Consider the following 16971-nt stretch of genomic DNA (forward strand, 5'->3'; position numbering starts at 1 on the left):
AGAAAGTAACACAGATTTTTCTTTCCTAAGCACCATCTCAGTTGAACTGCGATTGTGCTATCCTGATTTACAGACACAAAATAAAAGCAACAGTCATGTATTCTTTATATTTACCTATGTCAGAGTGCTCTGGTAGAGTGCCCTGTTGAAACCTGGCCAACAGCCAGAGAAAAGATAGATTACACACAGCCACATCCCTGTAGAGCTGCAGCTACAACAAATGCATGTTTACCTTTCTTGAATTAATTAACCCCCATGGTGTCTATTTCAAGGGAACTTTTCAAAATCAGGTTACTTCTTAAAGCACATAGATGAGCAAGAAATGAAAAGACGTCACATGGGAGCTAGTCCGAAATCTGCCACCACGTGTCAAAACATCAAAGAAATTATATGTGCTCAGTTCAAATATTAGTTTTTTGTATGAGTGCTTTATCTGTGCTGGATAAAGTTGTGACGTTACACTACAAAATGTAACATTCGTGTGTTTGTCCCACTGCAGTCTCATTTTCACACACATGTATACACGAGCACATTCAGGACAGCAAGGCTGCTAAATTTAATTATGGTGGATTTTAAAAAATTTATCTTTCAGTCAAAGAGAAAAATTAATTTGTGTGCTGCCACTGGGGTCAGAGGTCACGTGTGGGGTCAGAGGTCACATGTGGGGTCAGGGTTAATGCTGGATAGTGCAGAGGCCATATGCCAACACTGGGCTGTGAATCTGTCTTCAGTGAAAAGGGCACAGAAGTGCCAAAGACTGAGTCAGACTGCAGAACAGAAATCACAGAGAGTGAATCTCATATTAACATTTTAAAAGTTCGGCAGCTGCTCTCATCCACAGTGACTTACAGCGAGCTAAAGGTTAAATGTGCTAAAGTCCAGGGACATAATGTCACACAGGCATCGGTGAGGAAGGCAAATGGCAGTCACATAAGGAACGAGTGATACATACTTCATGATTCTGGTCATTTAGAATATTAAGAACCAAAGGGCAAGCAGCGCTCACCCTTTGAAATAATATAATAATCAGACAAGCACAGTTTTGAATGATTTCTACAGCTTTCAGCTGCACCTCCCTCCACTCATTCTCTTCCGTCATGGTGGGTGGAGCCTATCACAGCTGGCAGAGGCCAAGAGGCAGGGTAAATCCAGGTTGCCAGCCTGTCACAGCATCTGCACCTCCTGGCTTTCATCCACTTGAGCTGTGTGATGACAGACGAGACTGCTTACATATATTTTATATGCAGTAAGTGTTTCTGTGGTGATATATGATTATGGCTATTGCATATGTTTTTGTTAAAAACTATACTTATGGACTGAAAGACAAGAAAAGATTTTTCCACACCAGCTGTGTAAGGTTTACAGGAATGCACCTGCAAGATCTTTTGACCAGACTGTGACTTAATTGGACTTCACTAAATGTCTGAACTAAATAAAGTTATAGCCTACTTTGAAATCTGAATTAGCAATAAGAAAATGCTTGTGAATTGAGTCCACATGTTGTTTTCATTAAGACTCAATCATCATCAGGAAAATGTTTACTGAGAACTCAGTGAAGGTGGCTATAGGTTGTTGTTGTTGTTTTTTTGTTGTTTTTTTGTTGTTGGTTTTTTTTTGGGGGGGGGGGGGGGGGGCATGTATTGCACCAGTATCTATTTAAACAACAGACATCATCTGCTGCAAGTGGTTCAAATGCTCAAAGTACTCCTTCAGTCCCAACTTCCTTTTAAAGTCATTTTCACACTACTGTCTGTTAGTGCTCCGTTGATGTTATCAAACACAAAACATCTATGACAGTCTAATGGTCTTGTGGATACAGGATGATTAAATAATGCATGACAAGGTTTGCAAGAGTGTATGCTGATATGTTGGTGTGCTGCCTGACAGTGTCTCATTAGAAGTAGCAAACAATAATAAACATTTATCAACATATACGTGACTACCAAACTCATTTTTTAAATAAGCAGTGTCATTGTGGTATTCTAGTTCATGAGCTGTAAACACACAGGCTTCCTCAAAATGTGCATTGATTACGACACAGCTGGTCCAACCTACAATAAAGCTTAATGCTGCTTGACGTTGGCATTGTTGATGTTCTGTTGAAACTGCTTTAAATACAAGTGACTGAAATAAACTTACTGAGTTCCTCTTTGGAGAGGCTGCTGGTTCACTCTCTCTGGCTGTTTCTGAAATTTCATGCTGTTTAGTCGTGCTGAGTAAACTTAATAGTGTGTCACATCTGACAATGGCTCTCTGTCTTTAGCAACCACTGATAGCTAAACCATTTTAACTTGTTAGCTGTCCTCCATTGACCTTTGTTCTCCAAGCATTTCTTTAATATTTTTCCTTTTTCTATCCTTACTTGGGTAGAGACATGATTCGGGATGTGGATTAGCAGTTACTAAAATACAATAAATTAGCTGTGCTGTGAATGCATCTGCAAGAGTGGGTGGACTAAGCCACTTTGCCTCATTTGTAAGGGATGAAAGAGGCATCAGAGAGCTTCACTAGTTTTTGGAGCCCAGGGTGCTTGGGTAGTCAACCTCCATCACCACACTTTATATTTAGTTGACAGTATAATAATAACTCTTAAATAAAATGTTACTATTTTTTATATAATATAATATTTTTTTATATTAATCTTGTATTTTTTTTTTCTGTCAGCACTGAAAACTTCACAGAATTTTTTTTATGTTAATATACTTTTAGAAAGGCCACTTAGGAAAATTGAACCGGGCTGTGCTGAGAATCCGGGTACAGTTATATCCTCCTGAGAATGTGTAATAGAATAGTTTTTGGTTGATATCTTTTGACTTATTTGAGCTACTCTACTAAGATGTACTAAATACATTCTGGACCTTTAATTGAAATCTCATGTGTTTGTGTGGCAAAGAAAAGTTCAATAATATTAATTTACCATGCGGGGAATATAAACTAAAAACAAGAGTGAAATATCATTTCAATTATATATATATATATATATATATATATATATATATATATATATATATATATATATATATATATATATATATATATATATATATATATATAATTCCTTGCGTCCAGTTATTATTAAATGATTAAATTAAAGTTCTGCTTAAGGAAGTAATACAAGAAGCACGGAAGCGGCTGACTGCCGCACACATATTTCCGGGTCTCTTCAGTTAGTTAGTAACCTTCCTAAGCAAATTTGCCAATTGAACCGCACCCCAGGGGTTGGGGGAGGGGGTGAGGGGGTGAGAGGGGCAGGAGTCACATGGGAACGAGTCAGGTTGCTGTCACATGGCTTGTGTTTGCAAGGCTGAGCCGACGGGAGGAGGGGTTTGGACAGAAGTTTGTGTAAGAAGAGAAACTGCGGTACTTTTTCATGTAGCTCTTTAACAAGTTGAAACGCCGAATCGGATCAAGGAGGAGCTGCTTTGTCCAAACAGACAATTATGGAAATCCCTGCCATAAATCTAAAGGTGAGGTTTACTTTCTGCGTTTCTGATTGCCTCGGCTTGTACGCTCAAACAAAAGCTGGTTTTCAATGAAATGTCAGCTCTGTTCCTCAGTGGTAATTCCTCTGTGTGGCAACGACCTTCCTCTGCTTGTGACTCAGATCACAGTAAACTGCTGCTCTACTTTTTGCTATTAAGTAAGAAGTGTTTAAGGTAATGTTCAGGGGATACGGTCCCTGAAGGACAATTTTGAGTGGCAGCAGGTCCTTTGACAGAGGTCATTATTTAAACATATAAACATATTTATTTTCACAAACACTTTAAACACTCATATGCAGTGAATTTGGGGGGAACTAAGGTATCAAAAAATAGTAGAGACAAACTATATTCTGTGATGAACATTAACTGATGAACTGATGCCTTTGATTAACCGTGAAACTGAACAGGGACAAAAGTGTCCTTGTGCTCTGTCCAAAGACTAAAATGGGTCAAATGTAATTTTGGACAGCTCTTTCAAGGATTATAAAACCTGTGATGTTAAAAGTAAGCTTGGAGGACACTAACAGTTTCTGCACGATGGTGCATTTTTATATTCATTTAGTGTATTCAGTCATTCGTTCATTTATCTCTTAAAGTTTTTTGAAATGAGTTAATTTTACTTTGTTTCACAGAATTGAAGGAAATCATATGTATAAAAAATGCAATTTGGCGAGGTTAAAAAAGATGTCTTTGGTCCTCTTAGAGACCTAAATAAAAAGATAAATCATTGCTGCAGATTAGCTGCACGCAGTTATTATTTGAAGTTTTTAACTTGTGTTTGAGTGATAGAGTTTCATCATTCTTAGCTATACACTGGTTGTTCTGGGTCTCAGTTCAGTGTAAACACATTTTTGTCCTTCTCTATTCCAGGCCATCGTACTGGTGCACTGGCTGCTTACAGTGTGGTGAGTATGAGCACAGGCTTTTTTTCCACAAACCTGAGGAATTTCTCTCCTCTTTTGGCACACAGACACATGCTTATACTCCTGATTCAGGTCAACTCCTTCACCTACATGTCTCATCCTCTGTGAAATCGCACGTAACTCTCCTGGGGTGTGTAAGAATCTGTCTCGTATGAATTGTGTGTTTCCTTCAGGGGGAGTATGGTGTGGCTGTCGGTGGCCTTCACATGGGCGAACTTTAGCGTTTTAGCAGTTGGAGTGTGGGCGATTGCACAGAGGGACTCAATAGATGCAGTGATCATGGTGAGTCTCTGCCTTCATTTCTTCATACGCTCTTATAGCATCATGTGACACATTAAGTAGTCCAACTTTAGGTGCAGTGCTGCATATCTGTGCTAACCTATTTGTCTGTGGAATCTAGGGCATTCTGTGAGCATCCCTTTGAAAAAGAGCCCTTAATTTACCACAGTACAGTAGCTGAGGCCCTCAGACAGTTTAAAATGGCTCCTTAAGCAAATGTAATTTAAATGTTTGAAGTTTCAGAATTGTCAACCCATATCATACCGTAACTCTGAACCCGTGACTGGTGTTTCCATTGTACATTAGTGACATCAGCTGACTAAGGGGAAAAAAAACTAAACAAAAGTGTGACTTCAGAATTGTTTTTTGATTGTGTTCTGAAGCAAGAACAGCTTTTAATGAGAGCCGTTATCAGATAGAAGGAAAACTTGTGCAGTTGGCTCTTCTGTCTGTCAGAGGAAACTATTAAGCGCCTCATCCTGACTGTGGGTCAACAAAGTACTGAGCCCTTCTCATAGACTGTATATAGAAGATGGCCACAATGGTATGTGGTTTTTCATGGCTTTAGTTTTGGATCGAGTTTCACATTCTGGCTTTGGCTGTGTTCATTTTTTTTTTTCAAGTCAAATCTGACCATATTAACATGAGCAGGCAGTGAGGAGGAGTTGCCATCTATTGCTAGCTAGTTTGGTTAGCAGGGTACCTTCATAAAGTGTTGTAATATTAAATGGGATGCTTATTCTGACTTGCATCAAAACAGGCTTAAAATTACTCAAGTGTGTTTTTGTATGATTGAACACTAAACAACACCAGATGTCAAAATGCTTTATGCATTTCTGCTGTAACGTTGGACATTTTAGCATGGGACCTGATTGGCCCGTGAAGCCAACCTCAGGGGCTGCAGCTTTTGGTGCTTCAGCTTCAGCTCTTATTTCATTTTTCAGCCCCAGAGGTTGCTACATTTTAGTTGTGTGTTCACTGCATAAATAGTTTTATGCTGATGCAAAATATTTGTTACACTCTAAATCTTCATGTCCTTGTAATGGACGGATTCTTTCAGTTTCTGTTTGAATGATGTGGTTACTTATTTTATTTAACTAAAACAAACTCTTTACTGCAATTGATGGGAAATTATATTAATCTCAGGGGGCTATGTAGCTTTGTGGATGACTCTAACCCACTATGACTAACTTTAACTGATGGATTTAACAAAACTATACTTAAAGTCCACCTTTGTCCAGGCTTTGAGTGTTTGAAATGAAGGGATGAATCTTGAACAAAATAGCTGTCTACTGTGTTATTCTTTGACAGTAACCAAAACGAGAGTTTGACAGTACTGGACTCTGTCACTGTACTGAACTTAATTTAGACTTATAGACGCTGGGATGTAACCACAGGGGAGCCTTTTACCTTGTGTACATTAAAGTCCAATGTCATATTCACTCATGTCCAAGATCTATCAAGAAAAAACACTGGTGCACAACTAATGGATAAGCAGGATTTCTTAGCACTGAGTGGTATTTTAAATTGGATCAATCACCCGCCCAATCAGCTGCAGGTAATATAGCCCACTGTATATCTTTTCCAGTATGGTTAAGTCCTGGCAGCATTTTTCTCAGGTGCCTTAAGTGAATTCACTTATTTTCAAGTGTTTAACTAATAGCATGTTTAACTCATATTTAATTCTTTTTTTATTGGAAAGTTATTTCTCATTTAACAATATGGACATTGACTGTCCCAAATTATAAGACAAGATCTTGTTTTGTTTTACTCTTTTTGTAATGGCTTGCCTCAAAAATCTTTTTCCAGAACATGTATGCTATACTTTAGTTTTTTTTTATATCACACCCACCAACCAAATGACTTCATTTTCCATGTTACAATTATGTCGCTTTACATGTCTCTTTTGTGTGCTCCCTGTAGTTTCTGATAGGGATGATTTTGACAATATTGACCGACATCGTCCATCTCGGAATATTCTACCCTCTCGGTGCCTCGACCGACTTGTTTCGCTTCGGCGCAGGGATGACCATCCTCAACCTGCTGCTCAAACCCATTTCCTGCTTCTTTGTCTACCAAATGTACCGCGAGCGAGGAGGAGATTACAACATCAACTTTGGTAAGTACGACTAGATGGGTCACGTACAGTAGCATAAAACATTTCGAGATTTAAAAAGATTTTGGCTCAGGTTCCTCAGTTTTTCATTTTGTTGTCATGAAAGCTGTGAAAAGGTAATGAAAGCAGAAATACATACACAACACAGAGGGTACATCTCCCAGTATAATTTCAGAACTAGTGAGAAAGTATCTAAAATACCTGAGCCTACCCACCACTTTATGACCAAAGCTCTAAGGTATGGAGTAATGCATGTGTCCAAGGGCACTTTGATGTCTTCCTTGTGTTGTTTTATGCCGTTTGCCATGAAAAGCCTGCCGAGAGCAGCAACCTGGCAGGACGCTGAGCGAAAGCGCTGGCAGATGATTCCACCGTCAAACTGATTAGTTACAGTCACAAGACTTAAAATGCAGAGAAATATTTGAGCTGCAGCTCGGCCAGTCAAAGAAACCCTTTCTCAATGAAATGTTTATTACATTTGTGTGTCATCCTGGCAACCAGTTTATACTGCATGGAGAAACACATTAAGCCCATGCAGGCCTACGAGTGTATGATCTGCCATGATAGCACATGGACAGAAATAGCACAGGAGTGATGTGGAAAGAAACACAGATGGACTCAAATCTGATGAACACAGAAAGAGACTCTTTGTGTTGGCACTGACTTTTGGGTGTATAGCGTTCTGTTTGCAGGCAAACATCTAATAAGCACGCTAACAAGTGAAGGGATGTTTGATCAAGTGTGTGTGGTCATTGATTTGCAGACTTTATCTCTCTCTGCTGAGAGCTTTTCCATTAGAAATCCCACTGAGCTGTGACGTCCGCTGGACTCTTAAATCCCGGAAAATGTTACTCATTCATTAGCGATTGATCCATAATAAGAGCAACAACAACACAAATGGGAAAAATAAAACCACATATTGTTGGTGTAACGCAATTTTATTACTATTAATATTAGTATTATAGGCCAAAATACTATGTTATTTCATGTCACGCTGGGTAAAGTAATGAAATTTCTCTTGCATTGCGACCCAAAACTGCAGTTGACAAAATATATTTCCTGCATGCTTGGCAGATAATTGAATATTGATGAATGTGCTCTCTCTGTGGTTTTACTTTACCGCCACATTCACACAGCAGGTACATCCATTAGAGTGTGTAATGACTGATGAAAGCGGCTAATGTCAGTTTCAGACTATGTGAGTTTTAATTGCTGCCTGATTGCGTTGTTGGCATCTATATGGTTCCCCGCTGCACTGAGCACTCTGGGAACCAGACAATCAAGTGTGTGTGAGTGAACTGTTGATTCAGGTATTTGGGGCTCCCAGAATTTTGATTGATGGACCTCTTATGGTGGTTGAATTACTCTGAGTTTGTGTATTAGACTTAAGTTTTACATCCAATGAAGCAAAAACTGCACATTTGAGCCGTCACACTTTTGCAGTCAGTCAAAGTGACTGTGGTCATTAAACCAACCAGTGCTTAGCACCTATAAACAGGCAAATCCAGACTGTCAAAGCACATAGAGGTGAGGCACGTACTTTACATGGGTAGATGAAAGCATTGAAAAAGAACAGCAAGTAATAAGCTGTGATTTTGTTTACACTGTGAATGATTGGCAGGTAATTAAAAGCCATAAGCAAAATTGAAAGGAAAAGGTGCCTTCTCATTTGTGAGCCATAGATGGTAGCATTTTTTTTATGTACATCTTGTTTTTAATGGGTTTGGCCCTATTTTGTCTTCAGACCTGCCTTAATTCTTCATGGCATAGATTCAACACGGTTCTGGAAACATTTTTCAAAGATATTGATCCATATTGACACGACTGCATCACACTATGTTGCAGATTTGTCAGCTGAATTTCCTTTTCCATCACATCCCAAAGGTTCATTCTTAGATTCAGATCTCGTGGCATTACAGTGAGATCATTGTAATCTTCAAGAAACTATTTTGTGATGATTTGAGGTTTGTGAGATTCCAACTTATCCTGCTGGGTAACTTGGCAGCTCTCGTGCAGTAGGAATTGAGGCTTATTAGACAGGGCACCCTTTTTTTTTTTACAGTCTTCTGTAGTCCAGTTTAAAATTGTAGCCTCATTTTACTGTTCTTAGCTGAGGGGAGTGGTGCCTGCTGCTACTGTAGCCCATGTTACAAGTTTGAAGGGTTTCAAATTCAAATTCAAATTTTATTTGTCACACACACACAACCATACAAAGTATGACATGGGGTGAAATGTTTGTAGCTGTGCAATGCCCGACTATTAAATGACAGAAAAAAGTTTTACAGTATTTACAATTTACAGGTTACTACAAAAATTTACAAATTAACTTAGAAATTTACAGTAAAAAATGTGCAAATAGCAGAAAGAGGTTATAAAGATTATAAAGATTTTAAATTATAGAAAGATTGTTGTTGTTTTTGTTCTGCACACCTTGGTTGTAATGAGTTGCTTTTGCCTTCCTATCAGCTTGAAGCACTCTGGCCATTCACTTCTGACCTCTGGCCTCAACAAGCTACAAAAAAAATGTGGACAATTTTTTTTAGAGTGAAAAGGCTCCATCTTTGAGTTTGGTATCCTATTTATGTTTACGGCTAACTGCAATCATTTTGAGGTTTTAAATTGGCATTAGAAAAAGCCATTTATTAATGGTTTGAATAACTTCATATCTCAAACTGTGCCAGTGTTATCCAGGGTCGTATTTGCTAAAGAGACTTAGCAAGTGCTTAAAAACACACACACAGATAAGATTAATTTTTATCTCTGCGTTTGTGTAGTTTGATTTTTAATCGTGTGCATGCAAAGACTATTGTAGACAGACCAAATAGCAGTCTGAACAGTTTCCACATCATACAGTAAATACTAGGCCTAACGCCTACCAGGGACCTTTAAGCTTTAGCCAACAAATGCATATTTAAGACTGTTTATAGGAGTCTCATTTTCATACAGTGCACCTCAAGACATTGAAAAGTTAGTAAAAACTCTGCAGCCAGGGAAACTAAATACAACAAACGACTGGAAAATTGACGGTTGGTTGCTAGATAAACATAGCACGTCTGAAATGACAGACTCATCTTTTAAACACTTATCATTAATTTTGAGCAATGAGTCTGCTGCCATTATGTGTGAACTGTACCAGAACTGTGCCGTGATGTAAAGTGCAACAGCCTTGCTAGCAATAACTAAGTAAATTGCAGCTTAGCAGACTGCCTGCCATGCATTACCCTTAAATTAATGTGCTCCTAAATTAAATTAATGTGCACTCCTTAAATATTTGTTCCCAACTTAAAATGTCATTATTTTTCTTGCATGTCATCCTTTGCTCTTTGGCATACCTTACTGTCACACCTTAGTATTTATTTTTTGTAAAGGCTGATTTTTGTTGTTGTAGTTGGAATTTGATCATTTCTTCTTCTCTTCTCTTCTCTTCAACCTTTTGACCTCTCAGACTTTGAGACCTCTGTGGACAGTCGATGCACTACGGACAGTGCTGACAGTGCCTTTATTGGGCGCCGCTATTGATTCCTGGCCTCTTCCCTTTTTACAGTTTCTCTCCTCCAATCATCCTCTTCCAACTCCTTCTATGCAGGAAGTAAGATTCCATATCAGGCTGCAGGATGATAAAGAGAAATAGATTTATTTTTTTTCCCCTTTTGTATTTATTTCTAAACAATCATCTTGTCAGTGTTCTGCTGTCCATCTCTTTGTGTTTTTTTTAATGTGTCTTTTAATTTGACTGTTCCCACCTTCAGTAAGCCCATACCTGCCTGCATTGCTATGTTTGTTTGTAGAGATTGCTCTTATGCAAACACTATTTATTGTATTTTAGGAGTTTATATGTATCTGAAAGTTTGCATCAGCTATATGGTTTATTCAGGTTTTTAGTCCCCAGATGCCTCATTTGTGCTCTTGCATTGTATTTGCATGTATTTAAAGCAGAGCTGCATGATGCTGCACATTCTAAAATGAGCCTAATTAAAATCAACATGATGTGATGTGATACTAGACAGTGAGTATGGCCTGGTTTTATGCACACGCTTTGTTGAGCTTTATGTGATGCCATCCTTTGGTCAATCTTTGGGCTATTGCCAATATTCCCACACAGCTGCAGTGAAACCAGATTTCTTGTTTTACTGGCGTTAAAGGTGCATGTTTGTCACCGCAGTTGGACTCTGGACTGTGCAGAGGTGCTGTCTTTGAAACGCCAAAGGGGATAGTTGATATTCTGGCCATGTCAGAGTCAGGACTGTTTGTTGTAGATGCTTCATGTGAAGTCCCTTTATAAAAATCTTTCATAAACGTTCCCACCTATAATACAGCAAGGAAGCTATATCCTCTGGTAAATTTATTTATTTATTTTTTTCAAATAATCTTGATTATTTGACTGCTGACAGAAGGACAAGAGATTTTTCATGTTCAGTCTCACATCAGTGAAGTTCCCGTGCCCAAACTCTTCTCAAAATGACTAATCAAACAGTAGTGGGGAAATGGGAGGAATTTCTTCTTCCATCAAAGAAGGATATTGAATAAAAGTGGCTGTTTTCTCAGTCTACCATTCATCAGAGGGAGTGTGTATTTTTAATGTATGCTGGTAATAACAGATTCAAGCACTGTCATTTATATTTCTACAGACATGGCTGGGCACTTGACTCAAGATAGCAAATCTGCATAACCGTTTCATGAATCTGTGTGTAAGGAGAAAGGGAAAACAATAAAGAAAAAGATTTGAGCTTTCTGGGTGCCAGTACTTTAAATATGTATATCAACAACAGTCCAGTCTCCAAGGTCCATGATTAGATGTGGTTAAAATCTGATGTTGAAGACTTGTGGCTTGTCTCTGCAGGTTTCCCTTCTGTATCACGAAACCGAGATGCCTATCAGTCCATTGACCAGCAGGATGGCTCCTCTACCTCAGGAAATCCCTTCAACCAGACGCCGGACAGCAAACCAGGAGTTCGCGCTTACTGAACCAAGCAGCCGTTGAGCAATGCAGTGTTTTCCTTTCAGCAACACCTGCCCAGCACTTTGGGACAAGTATTATAATCGATTCTGTGTCGTCCCTGTTTTGTACAGTTGGCGTGTAACTCTGAAAGTTTTATTATGCTAAGTAGTCATCAGTTTGAGCTTCAGAGTGAAATGTGGCATAATTACACCCATTTTCATTTCAAACTTTGGCACATACCTGCTGAACGCACGCAGAGGAAAAACTGTTCTCCCATTCCCATGCTGTGATGCCGTACTTTTCACCTTCTATTTTTAGTAGACAGGTGTTGAATCGAACTGCTGTGTCTACAGCGGTTTTGTTTTCTGTTACCTTTTTTATTTCCCACAAATGTGGTACTTTCGGATGCAAAGAGTCCGTTTCTCATTTTGTAAGCAGTAGATTAATATTTTTCAATTGATCTTTTTATTTTAAATATTACAGTTCTGCTGACTAGAATGGAGGTTTTTGACTAACGAGAAATGAAATTAATGTGCATTGCTGTGCCTTGGAAGTTAAACTTTGGGTGAAAAAAATACAAAAGCAATGTGAAATTTGAACTGCTTCAACCAAACTGAACGCATAGCAAGAACTGTAGTTAATGTTTCATCTCCTAACTTGGCATGAAAATACACTCACTGCAAAGCAGATGGGCCCTATTCATTTATGCTGATATTTAGTTTCTTCATACTAAGACTTTTTTCATATCAAGCTGCCAATCTACCAAAATGTAAAATATAGAGACTGCTGATTTTGTAGCATCACATAATCGTCAGTTAATGATTATTAAAAAAAAGTAAACGATTGTTTTCTTTGTTATTCTAATAGTTGCAAGTAAATTGCTTAAGTATGCAAAACCTGTTTACAGTGTTTAGCGTAAATTACAGACCACACCATACTGATATGTTACAATATGTCTGCTGTGTAGGCACAAGAGATATGAGAAAGTATTATTACAGTAAAAGTGTTCAAAGCTTGAAATGTTCACATCAGCACTGTGGTTACTGAAAATGTGCAACAAGTCGTTCACTGAGCTTTTCAAGAAGTGTGTACTCTCAGTTTTTGTTGGCAGATTGTCCGACTATGGTAGCGATATGAGTGTAAAGAAAAGCGGCTACAGGGATTGCATCATTTGGACAATTTGGACTCGGTTCACTTTTGAAAGTGTTACAAGATTGGAGTTTTGTGTTTTTTTTGAAATCCTGATAAACTGTGTGACTAAATGGAGATGTGGTAACTATACTGGTCACAGTATAGAGATGTGAAATTATGCATGCCATAGTAGCGTGACATATAGATCACAAGACACACCTTACTTGCAGTTACTAAAGAGCCTGTAAGAAGCATACTAAATAATGCAGAGTTGCAGTTTGCTGTATTGCTTATGTAAAGTTATAACTTCTAAAGTTTAAGTTGTATTTTGAGAAACTGTTTTTGCACCACAAGAAATGCAGGTTACCATAAATTAACAAGAATAATTTAATTAAGCCAAATGTTTAATCTAATAGCCTATTTATGTTATTTATCAAGCCTTTACGTTAGGTTTAAACAGACATTACTGCTGTTGCTACTAAGAATTTCTATAGTTAAGATAAAAAATTAAACTAACACTTAACTCACATATCACAGGCTGAGGCTACTTTCACTATAGCATGGCCCCCACGTACCTGTATTCAGCCCTGGCAACATCTGGATCGTGTCCTTGGGCTTTCCTTGCAGACTTGGATCAAAGCATCAGTGAGCTTCTGGACAGACTGTAGTCCAGGTTCAGCATCACAGTTCATAAAGTCTGGATTCAGGCCTGTGGAACATGAGGGCCAGTCAATATCATCAGTGCATTCATCATTCAGGGAGCTGCCTATGCACGTTTGCCATATGAGTCATTGTCCTGCACCAGGTGGTACTTAGTGCACCAAGATAAGGTCTAACAGTGCGACTGAGGATTTTATCCAGGCACCTAATAACAGTCAGGGTTGGTTAGCACATTCAGGTCTGTGCAACCCTCAAAGGATATACCTTCCCATATGTTTGCTGTCATGCTTGCACATGTTGCATAGTTTTTGCCGTCGCATCTCCAGACTTTTTTGTGAACCACCTCTAATTTGTAAGGAGAACTGGATGTAGCTGAGGGTTCTGGTGTTCTCTACCACCGGGCTGTGAGCAGAGGTCCCACTACATCACATCATGCTTTCATTCCACCCTCGTGGATTCTGATTCTGAGAGTTTGGTGTGAAACACACACAAGTAGCCTGCCAGAGGCCTTTTGTTGTGCTCTGGCAGTGCTCCTCTTGTTCCTGCCCACATAAAGGAGCAGGTACCGGACCAGCAGCTGGATTGTTGCCCTTTTAGAGCAATGTATTTCTTTTGTGTTTAATGGTCAATCTCCTCCACACCTCTGAGTGTGCAGGAGACACACAGTTAACATGGTGTGGATGAAAATACCTGAAGGAGTGGGCCTGAGTGGGCTGCAGGTTTCATCTCCTAACAAAAAAGAAAATGAAAACATCAATCAGAGGGATCTGTGATCTGTGGCCTCCACGTGTCATTCGCACAAAATCAGGTGAAATTGATGAAGAATTATGTGGAAGTTTAACTGATTCTGTGATGATCACCTTATTATATGACCTTATTTTTTTATTTTTTGTTTTGCACAGTCCATTTTCTTGCAATTAAATTTTTTTTCTTTTACCTTCTCTCATATACCTAGTTCCTCTCATCCTGCTCCACTAACATATATCTTTACCATTCATTTGTACCCCCGTCACAGAAGACAAGAAAAGACATTCATCTTCCTGTCCTCCATGCACTAAACCATTTTTGCACTCCACTGTGCATGTTCTGAGAGTCACACTACTTTCAATTTTGGCACATTTTGGCAAATTCACGCTACAATGAGTGAGTTAAAATGACACAAATGTTTAATACACACAAAAGAATCATGAAAGTGAAGGATTCGTTCTCCACTGCCTCCCTCAGCACAATTATAAAAATTCAAGTGACACAGTTGTACACGCGTGGAATGTAAACCACCTCATTAGCATTTTTTACCCACACCTCTGGTGAAAACAGGTGTGGCTCAGTAAATTATGTTGTAAATGAAAACATTTTATATACTCTAAAAGTAGTAAGTTAACAGATTATGAACCTGCAGTCAAGGTTTTTGTCACTAAGGGCTTTTATTGTGATGAGGTAGTTAGCTTAAATGGTTTATTGTCCTCAAATGTGCAGGCTGTTGAGCTGAAAGCCCTTGAGCTGAGAGCTTTGTCATCTGTTTGTAGATTGTAGTTCTTTGTGGGCTTCTTTATAAAGCAGGGAAATTCAGTTTCTGCCACAATAGTATTGTTGAGTTTAAAAAAATGTTACAAAACAGTGTAAAATTGACATAAAAATAGAATTAAATGATTTAAAAATTATATAAACTTCATGTAAAAGAAAGAACATTTCAAAAGAGTCTTTCAGAAATAAAAATGGGGACAGTTCACCAATTTGTCAAAGACTGCAAATCCGTATATTCAAAGTATTTGCTCATCATCTATGGTGCGCAATATTAAAAGACTCGTAGGATTGGCCAGATTCCACACACAAGGACGAAATCAAAACACAACGATTGTGATCCACAGGGAGCAGTCGTGTAAAATAGACACGATTCTGTAGTGGTGTATGCAATGGAAATCACTGCATGAGCTCAGGATGCTTCAAACAATATTAGTTATGTATTCAGTAAACAGTTTCTTCTTGCACTGGTAAGTGCAACCTCTACCATTTAAAGACAAAAAAATATGATCCTAAAGCACTGCCACCTTTTTAGGGAGCTCAATTAAGATGCACTGAGACGAAGAAGCTGCTGTGTGCGCATACCAAGAGGTTAACAGGTCAAAAAAAGTAAACTCTTAAACCTCTTGGAATAAACCCCACATATTTTAACATCCACGCATCCATTCTCTTCCGCTTATCCTCGTCAGGGTCACGGGGGGGCTGGGGCCCCTAACATAGGGCGTGAGACAGGGTACGCCCTGGACAGGTGGCGCCAGTCTAATAGAGACAGACAATCATTTACACTCACACCTAATTTAGGTTTACCAATTAAGCTAACCCAAACAAGGGAAGAAAGGCCCCTACCAGGTGGTGGAATCCAACTTAGGACCTTCTTGCTGTGAGGCAACAGTGCTAATCACTGCACCACTGTGCTGCCCTATAGTGACACACTATGCTTTTGATTAAATGTTTGCTTTTTTCTATGGGAATGAGTTTTTTCCCTCTATAAATTTTACTCTCTACTGTTTGGTTGGCTAGATGGTTGATTTAGGATAATAAATGATTGATCGCATTAATGAGATTGTGACTTACGCACTGTACTGCCCTATTCAGCCTTGTTGTAAAAAGACACCTTTGAGGTGATGGCTGAAAAGTTTTGAATATACAAAAACACAAGTGAAGTTTGCAAAGTGTCTCATTTCCACTTTCAACTTGGCACTCCACTGTTTTAAAAGAGACAAACATATATGAGCAACCCTCCAACTATAAACATGGAGACAGCAGACATATTTCTTTTCTCATATTATTTATCTGCCATATTGTAGGTCATCCAGGAGGGATGTCAGCCAACAGCAAGCCATAAAACTGAAAGAACCAAACAGCACAGTTAATATGTTCTCAGCATACAGAGTAGGCTCACGATTGCAGTTCAAGTTGAGTTGATTATTCACACCTGGGGAAGATGTTTAATTCATTTGGTCAAATGATTTGAGGATACGGTCAAAAACAAGGTACCGTGATGATCTTTGAAAAATAATTTCCTTTCTTTTTTCTTGTGATAACAGCTAGCTGAGGACATAATGTATAGATAACCTGTGAAAGATAGAATGAGAGGCTGTGGCTTTAAAAGAGAAAGGGGAAAAAAAAAAACAACGTATGAAGACGACAGAGTGTGAAGGTGCACCAGAGGAGGTGGGGGAGGAGGAATGGCCACGAGCTCAACAAGCTGTTGATTAATAAGGAGCTGCAGGACTGCCTCTCCTGAGCCTTGCATGCATGCAGGTTTAACACATCCTCGGGCTCACACCTGATTCCTCCGAGTCAAGGACACGCTCACTCACTGCCATTGTGGTATATGCAATAAAACCAACTCAATTTGTCAGCTCTGTTATTGCATTAACCATGATCCCTAGAGAGGTCTGAAAAAAAATGAATGCG

At 38.8% G+C, this 16971-nt stretch overlaps 1 protein-coding gene across 2 annotated transcripts; it reads left to right on the plus strand.

Moving 5' to 3' along the window:
* Nucleotides 1-3272: 3272 nt before the first annotated feature.
* On the plus strand, nt 3273-14476 carry agtrap (angiotensin II receptor-associated protein). Of its 2 annotated transcripts, none has more exons than XM_085274812.1 (5): nt 3273-3467; nt 4353-4387; nt 4579-4687; nt 6608-6803; nt 10246-11632. In XM_085274812.1, the coding sequence occupies exons 1-5, from the start codon at nt 3441-3443 to the stop codon at nt 10317-10319; spliced, it is 441 nt and encodes a 146-aa protein (XP_085130938.1). In that variant the 5' UTR covers nt 3273-3440; the 3' UTR covers nt 10320-11632. The 2 variants fall into 2 exon arrangements, with proteins under 2 accessions (XP_085130938.1, XP_085130937.1); XM_085274811.1 differs by lacking the exon at nt 10246-11632 and adding an exon at nt 11641-14476 and having other exon boundaries at nt 3280-3467.
* Nucleotides 14477-16971: the final 2495 nt, after the last annotated feature.

This window comes from Mchenga conophoros, linkage group LG5 (genome assembly GCF_057382185.1).
Source record: "Mchenga conophoros isolate Kocher_MC1m ecotype Shallow Benthic linkage group LG5, M_conophoros_male_GT1.1, whole genome shotgun sequence".
NCBI classification, from domain to species: domain Eukaryota; kingdom Metazoa; phylum Chordata; class Actinopteri; order Cichliformes; family Cichlidae; genus Mchenga; species Mchenga conophoros.

Coding starts and splice junctions, on each gene's coding strand:
- agtrap (XM_085274811.1), top strand. CDS start 3,441: ATGGAAATCCCTGCCATAAATCTAAAG. Junction 3,468..4,352: donor TCCCTGCCATAAATCTAAAG/GTGAGGTTTACT, acceptor TCTCTATTCCAG/GCCATCGTACTGGTGCACTG. Junction 4,688..6,607: donor CAATAGATGCAGTGATCATG/GTGAGTCTCTGC, acceptor TGCTCCCTGTAG/TTTCTGATAGGGATGATTTT.